At 32.7% G+C, this 8065-nt stretch overlaps 2 protein-coding genes across 5 annotated transcripts in view; one reads left to right on the top strand and one right to left on the bottom strand.

Annotated features, from left to right (window-relative positions):
* Sap30 (SIN3-associated polypeptide 30) lies at positions 1-3664 on the top strand. The gene is made up of 3 exons (XM_018545036.1): positions 1-669; positions 2006-2233; positions 3533-3664. The coding sequence occupies exons 1-3, from the start codon at positions 499-501 to the stop codon at positions 3662-3664; spliced, it is 531 nt and encodes a 176-aa protein (XP_018400538.1). The 5' UTR covers positions 1-498.
* Positions 3665-5766: 2102 nt separating this feature from the next.
* The window catches only part of LOC108777974 (Dorsal switch protein 1), a 4563-nt gene continuing 2264 nt past the window's right edge, over positions 5767-8065 (bottom strand). For 2 of the 4 annotated variants that reach the window (XM_018545003.1, XM_018545004.1), the window contains exons 2-6: positions 7137-7297; positions 6950-7065; positions 6606-6754; positions 6214-6388; positions 5996-6077 (exon numbers count right to left, since the gene is read on the bottom strand). In XM_018545003.1, the coding sequence (XP_018400505.1) occupies positions 6015-6077; positions 6214-6388; positions 6606-6754; positions 6950-7065; positions 7137-7245 (612 nt within the window). In that variant the 5' untranslated portion in view covers positions 7246-7297 and the 3' untranslated portion in view covers positions 5996-6014. Of the gene's footprint in view, positions 6078-6213; positions 6389-6605; positions 6755-6949; positions 7066-7136; positions 7298-7914; positions 7948-8065 lie in introns of those variants that run through there. The other 2 variants (XM_018545005.1, XM_018545007.1) reach the window with 2 other exon arrangements.

Here is an 8065-nt window from a genome sequence, read left to right as displayed (position 1 = left end):
TCCAGCAATCGAGGAGCGATTGACGGTGCCGGCCCGGCGTTATTACGGTTGCGACGCGGCGCGTCACGACGCGTCACGTCGCGACACAGCGTGGCGCGGCTTGGCGCGGCTTGGCTTGGCGTGGGTTCGACTCTGCAGTTTAACGCATACGGAGCGTATACACCGCGTATATACGGCATCCCGACCGAAAGGACCGACGAGTCGGCGAGGGGAGAAGTATAGGGGAGCTCGCGGCTCGATTTGCGCGGAGTAGAATTATGAGCGAGCGACGTTTCCTAGCGTGCGTCGGTTGCCGTTGTCGTCCGTGTTATCACTGTCATCGTCATCGTGGTTATCGTCCTGCGATCACCGGCTGCTTCAAGACCGCGATCCAAGACTTTTGACACGAGTGCATCGACCGCGCGAATCACCGTCGTCGCCGTCGTCGGAGACGACGCTAAACCGCGCAGCTGAACGTGATCGTGATCGGAGAGGACTATTTCCAAGCCGGAGCAAAAAATGAACGGCTTTAGCACCGGTGAGGAGGATTCGCGGGGCGCGGCGGATCTGATCTGCTGCCTCCTCGACGAGAATAAGCGATGCTCGCGTCCGGCCGGCAACGCATCCTACAGCAAGCGTATACAGAAGACCGTCACTCAACGGCGGCTGAAACTCAACTTGGATCACATGGTGAGCATAACATGGCAAATGCGCACGTCCGCCGCAATTGCCGCGAACGCGCCGCGGCCGCGATTCTCTCTTAAAAATGTCGAGAAAACGCGAAACTCCAACATTTACTTTCCATAAGTACCGTCGAAAAAAAAAAAAAGATTCGTCCGCTCTGTGTTGATCGATATATCATTATACCAAATTTTATATTAGAAAATATTAGAAAATACTGTCCCTCCCTTCTCTTAACGTATACTCCATTCCATGAGGAGCCGCGCTTCAATTTTATGACTTTTGCCTCCAGTAAATTGAGAATTCACTGGCGACTAATATATGCTGTAACTAAATTTTTTTTTCTGAAAAACTAAAAAAATTGAAGTTTTCAAGGAATATAACATTTTTTTTACTCTTGAAAATTAGAAATTTTTGTGAATTTTATTTATTTCTGTCTCTTTCTGAAAATATTCTTTTGTCATATTTTACTTAATAATGCAAAATATTCAATCGGTTAACGATAAGTGTGGCATATATATTCACGTACTTTCTTTGTGCTTATGAATTTTTATTAAAACAATTGTGGCGATATGAAAAGGAACAATTCAGCAGAAAAGATAATTGTATTAATATTATGATAAAAATTTCCTGTACTATTCTATGAGTTTTGTAATTCTGATGGTAGAAAATAATAGATACAATCTTGTAAAATTCCTATCTTTTATTATACTTTTTATCTTGCTTGGAATTGTAAACAAAAATACCTGGAAGATCCGGAAATTATCAGAGAATTTTTTATAAGATTTCTTATCGATAAAGAAATATAATGGAGAATACTGATAAATAAATTATATTTGTTGTAATACAATTTATAAATAAACGTTAATGTCTTTTAAAACTAAATAACAAATAATAAAGAAACAAACGTTGATTATTTTTCACTTAGCAAAATTATATATTTAATAATTAAATACTTTTATATGATTATTATATATGTTTCGTATTTTTCTTCATTATTTTTAATATAATTGAATTCGTGTCTTGTTTCTACAAAATAGCGCATTTAACACGAAAAACGTCAAAAAATTGACACTAGAGATTCTGAATTTTTTTTTATAAATCGAAGTATACCCTTGTAAAATAACTCTCTTTAATATAATATTACTTTATTTGAAAATTTTATCTAAAAATTTTTGTATGCGGCAAATTGACATTTAATGAAATATTATAAACTTGAAAATGACAGAACTTTCGATACAAAAGATATCTGTGCGAACTATATATTATATTATAACTAAGTATTATTTGTCTACAATAATTATTGCTATTCTGTTATATTCTTTCTTTATTGTATTATGTATAGGCACGACACATATATATCTGTGATTATCACAAAGAAGTGATCCAATGCGCAAGAACCAAACAGCAGCAGCAACGAAGGCGCAAGGATTCCGAAGATGATTCGGGCGAAACTGACAACGACGTCCCAGAAGTCGATCTCTTCCAACTGCAAATGGGTACTCTGAGGCGGTACAAAAGGCACTACAAGGTTGCTACCCGGCAAAATCTTAACAAGACTCTGTTAGCGGAAGTAAGTATAGTAAAATTATTTTTGCTATCTTTATTTAGGTTTGTGTAATTTAAACTAGAATATATTTTTATAATTATGCATAATTAACTGCGTTTGTCTCTTATTAATTAAATTTTTTTTATTTTTTTGTTTGTTAAAACTTGATATTTCGAATAATTCATTAATTTTTTTATCTAGCACGTGTCATAAATATAATAAATTAAATATGTGCACATACTTATGTATATTTATGTATTAAAATTAATATATATTCGTATATAGAGCGTATTAAATATAAACATAGTCATAATTATTTTATTAAATTATTTGTAAAAAGCATATTATGTAAAATATATATTTTAGGATGTTTTAAGATATATAAAAACAAATAGATAAAATGGAAAAAGATAAGTGAAAGTCTGTATTCACACCTCACTTTTAGTGACAAATGCATCATACTTTTAGGATATAATTTACGTTATATGTATTACATATAAAATCTGAAAAATGCGCACATTTATCGTTAAAAATAAGGTGTAAATGCAAAGGCAGTTTTTCATCCTAGATCTTTTCCCAATGATTCTCTGTTAAATAAATAAATAAATTTACTTGTCATTACTTCTAAAAATAAAAAAACAACAAATCATACAGTGAAAATATGATAGAAAATGAGAAGAATTAATTCTTTGAAGAAATGCAATACGTTTACATACTAGAGTTTCTGTAAATTATATTTATATGCCATATTTTCTGAAAATATAGTCCTATTATATAATATACTCGTATATTTGAAGTTCGTGAAAGTGTCGTTGAAATACACCCGCTGATATCCGTAATATGGATCATGGAGCAACATGGAGCAATTCAGGACAAAGAACAGGTCTACTAATTCAAGGGCAAGGGAAGGGTACTGGAAGGGAGAAGCTCCGCCTTGTACTGTTCAATAAATTTTTCGTCCAAACCTAAACCTAAATTTTTAACCTTACGAATTCGTCTCGCATTCAATTTCGATGAATACCGTTTGAATTTTAGGTACATAAGATTCGTCTTTTCAGCTAAACTTCTTGCACAGTGGGGAAGAGAGGTTCATCTTTTCTTTCATATTGGAGAAAAAAAAAAGAAAAAGAAGATGCAAGAGAATTCAGCTACAAGAAACAGGCCTAAAATGAAAAAACCCTATATTCTTTTTCCATTACATTTTCACTGTACGATATTTTATTATTGTTTAATAACTTTGAAACTAACAATGAGTAAAAACAATTGCTTCTTAACATTTTTCATGATAATTTTAAAAAATAATATATAAAATTCTTATTGCAGACTCTCACGAAGCATTTCAAGACCATCCCTGTCGTGGAGAAGGAAGCTCTAAGCTTTTTCATATATACAGTTAAAACCAATGCGAATAAGTTAGACCAAAAGAACGGTTTAAGTAGCAGTGACACGACGTAACATTATGTGGCAAAATTTTTCGTGTAATATTAGTTACGTGATAAGTGTGTAATATCAATTTTTACTTGTTAATATGTATATGTATTTTATAATGTCCATTCGAAAAGATATATATATATATATATATATATATAACATAAAAATAGATGTATATATAATATTATAATATATAAAAATATAATATATATCATGCATATGTATATATGTGTTATGCCGTGTAGCCTAACATATACATATATATGTCAGCATCAAAATTTTGTTGTTATTTTACTTGCATTTCATTGCACTTCTCGTATGTGTAGAAGCTGGCACGATGTAAAAATGTACAAAATGCGTGCTCGCGATTTCGTTTTAGAAATCGTGGGTGACGAATGACGATATAGTTTGGAAAAAAATAAAGAGTGCGCAGTTTATTATTACAACCAAAAATAAACTTCTATGAAACTAATGCATTTTTATCTATTTTACCTTTATTGAAAAAAAAGAAAATACATAGAATATACGTTCCGCCGTTTCGGGAGCTTGATATAATTCCCTGATATATTTATATACCTATACTTAAAGTATGAATATGTGTAGCGTTGGATAAAGACATGTATAAAGACCTCGGTTTTTTTGTTCTTTTTTTTTACTTTCTATTATATCTTCAACATGCTAATTAGCAGTCACTACCATCATTATTAACTCGCTTTTTCGATCGATTGAGCCTCTTTATAATGATTTTCATTCTTTCTATTTTGCCTATAATATACAGATGGAATAATTTGTGTAGAAAATATTTACAGTGGGTAAAGAAATGTATGAACGTGAATCCTTCTTGAAGCATAAAAGAAACATCAGGGTGTATTACATTTTATTCGATAACTTATTATAAGCAGAAAAAAAACAGATAGTTAAATATCTCTCGAGGTACAGAGATGTATCAAATAATAAAAAATTACCTGAGATAAAAAATTATCTAGTGAACAAGATACATAAAAAGTGATGAGATAAAAAGGCTTTTATCCATTTACATTTTGATTTGAATATTTTTTCAGATGATCTTTTTTTACAAAGATATTTTATTAGAAATCGTCTGTTTTCAGCAAACTTCAAATTCAACAAATATCAAAAATTTTTAGTTCTCTATCGTTATTAATTATTATGGTAATTATTATGGTGCTGCAATAACTATGTTAAAAATGTTAAATATTGCTATATAACTATCCTTTAATTTTGTCCTAACAATGCATTTAGTAATTCTATGCTTTGTATTGTATACCTTTTATCTAAATAAGTATCGTCGACGTTCAATTTTTAAATAACCAATAATCAATTTTGCAATACATACTTTTTCTTGCCCACTGCATCATTAAAATATTTCCGATAAAATCAATTATTACGAGGTAGCGAGATTATCCTTAACAATCTGCGATAAATTTGTCACATGTTGCACATAAGGTCGGTACTCATAGTCGGATCTTATATTTAAGATTTGTATTAAGAGCGTCATGAATTAGAGGATTGTATTAGCGTTACTTAAGATGTTTTGAAATAAAAGCGACTATAAATACCGGCTATAGTCCATCTCAATGCCGAGATACTTTGCCTTTTATTGTTCTGATTAATTTCTTTCGCACCATTTTTTATGTCTCGGCGAAGCGATCTACTGTAACTCTACAATGCGATATAGATGCATGGTGCATTACGTACGTTTTTTTTTTTTTCATTATTCATGAACGTTATCATTATCGTTATCATTGCTTAATATTAATGCATTGTAATAGTATAGCAGTTACCATTACTTGAATTACTATTATTCTATTCTTAAAATGTATAGTAATATCCTGATTATTCGAACGCTCGATCGATCAAATGAATAGATTACATGAGTAGTATAAGGAACGCTCAAATAATCATAAGCATGATGAAATAGATTCGAATTCTATTGTGCTTACTACACATGATTGATATATGTATGCGCATGTATATATTATATACTATATGTAAGTATAATATATATTATATACATATGATATATATTATATAATGCACACGTTAGTCATGTATATAATATAGTATTTGTATATGATATAGAAATTCATTACAAAATGGAACTCTTCTTTTTTTGAATTTGACTTTTTTTTTATATCATTGTAAGTATATAACCGAATTTCTGAGAGACAATTTCTTTCTTTTCCAGACAATATCAACAGTATACATAATATATACAACGATAATTCTAGGTTAGTAGTAAAACTCGCTTGTCTGTTGCAAGTCTGAACTCCGTCTATCTGCAGTTGTCAAGTACTCGAATTAGAATAAAGTTGTCATCCTTGTCCGTTCCATGTGTGTGGGTCCATGTTATAATTTATACGGTCCCAACTTCTTCCGGATCATAATTTTTAACTCTCTTGTTGTACGCAATGATCTCCTACACATAAAAATCGTTTCATTAAACTTGTAAATGTCAAGATAACCAATTACCATACATTACTACAAATCAGCAGAATATATTAAAATCTCCCTAAATGTCCTCAATATATACATATATTTTGATATAAACATACTCTTTCATATCGAGCTCTGTCTTCTTCTGCAATAGCCATATATTTAGATTTTGTCTGTAAATCCGTACTCATCCACAATTTTCCTAATTCTTTTGCAATGTCACCTACTCCCATCTCGGGATGTAATTCTCTCATCTTGCCACGTAGTTCTTGGCAGAAGTAGAAAAATGCAGATCTATAACAGATCGAATTACTGTAAGTATCGTAAGTAATTCAATACTTAGATGAATACTTTTTTGTATCAACAACTTCTGTTTCATTTGTACAAATCTCTATTTATAAAATCATAACAAAATAAAAAAGCAAAAATTGATATTTTTAACGCATCTTTGAAACATAATTCTTTGAAAGATATTTCTGTCTAAATATTATTTATTTTTAATTTAACATACAATGCCCGTTTTGGTGCATCCTTATCTCTGTATCTCTTTGTTCCTCTGCGTGTGGTTCTCTCTGGTTCCTCATGCCCAGTGTAGTGTCTATCATAAAAATACATTTTCTTGTTGTTGCAATGTGCACTACCATCTTCAAGATGTACAACCTATAAAATAGATCAGTATTAATTATAACTATTATTGATAAAAAGATCATAAGAATCTTCATAATAAATATCAATTAAACACATATCTAATTCAAATTTATTCTCTTTTCTCTGTTTGTTTAAATTGCATTTCCTAGATAATTTAAGTTTGGATCATTACAAACTCAAGTACTTTAAGACATTGTATTGTCATACCTCGTTCTTCACTGGTATTGTGATATAATTTTTAGAGCCACCATTAGTCCACTTTGTCTGATTAGTGGAAACATTGGACACATTGTTGGGTTTCATTACACCTTCTGCACCACACTCTGCAAAAAGAATGTATAGATTATGATACAGACTGAATCTACATAATAATACTTATTCCAGTTACACACACCTGGTACCATATTAGTCTGGCCAACAATCATAGTTTCTCTCATTCCAGAATTCAAGGAATTGTCACCAGCCTTTGTAAGGTATACATTCTTTCTATCTGATGATTCCATGACTGTTTTGCACTTACACTGTTCAAAGACTGTGATGTAACTTGTTATTCACCTGTCAATAACAATAACATCAAATTACTTCTTTTCAAAGTATTACTAATACGAAGATTTATGGTACAATCTAGAGAATAAATAAGGTGAAATTTTTCCCTCGTCCGCTATTTTAAACTCCATTTATATATTTAATTGTTAATCTACTTTACTTATTGTTATTGAGTGCTCAAATCAATGTTTGTGCACTTCAATTGTTAATTATATAGCTATTAGGCTTTTTTTTGTAAAGAGAAAAAAAATGACGATCGGCCGAAACTGAATTCTTTTCTCCTTTCGTCTGTTCATATCTCCGAGAGGACACTTAATTCGAACGACGAGAAAACACAAGGTACAGTACGGTAAAGAGAAACCGATTGTCGGCAAAATCCATTCTTTCCGTGAGGAATGCCTAGTGATCGCGAGAATCCCCACGACTATACGGATACGAGTCTCTCGTGGACAACTCTCAGACTGATCGACTTCACTTTTTCAAAGCGTCATCATTTCAGAATACGCGATCAATTTACAACTCCGTCCATTATTTCCAACTTCTTTTTACCTCGCAGAGTCGATTGGGTCAGCCGAAGCGTCGGAGCACTCGGCGTCGTCCGGTCGTACGACAATCACTCAACTTACCAGGCGTCGCGAACGCAGAGCAGAGCACGCAACGCAAGTGAACGCGAGCGGAAGCGGGAGGAGGTGACGGCAGCGGGTCCGCGATCACGAAAGAACCGAGAAGATCGGTGGGTGGGTGGGTGGGTGGAGAAGGGGGGGGGGGGGGGGGGGG

Source organism: Cyphomyrmex costatus, unplaced genomic scaffold (assembly GCF_001594065.2).
Source record: "Cyphomyrmex costatus isolate MS0001 unplaced genomic scaffold, Ccosl1.0 scaffold474, whole genome shotgun sequence".
NCBI classification, from domain to species: Eukaryota; Metazoa; Arthropoda; class Insecta; order Hymenoptera; family Formicidae; genus Cyphomyrmex; species Cyphomyrmex costatus.
The sequence above is the reverse complement of the archived record's forward strand: the minus strand, read 5'-3'. Positions and strand labels throughout refer to the sequence as shown.

Coding starts and splice junctions, on each gene's coding strand:
- Sap30 (XM_018545036.1), top strand. CDS start 499: ATGAACGGCTTTAGCACCGGTGAGGAGGATTCGCGGGGCGCGGCGGAT. Junction 670..2,005: donor AACTCAACTTGGATCACATG/GTGAGCATAACA, acceptor TATTATGTATAG/GCACGACACATATATATCTG. Junction 2,234..3,532: donor ACAAGACTCTGTTAGCGGAA/GTAAGTATAGTA, acceptor TTCTTATTGCAG/ACTCTCACGAAGCATTTCAA.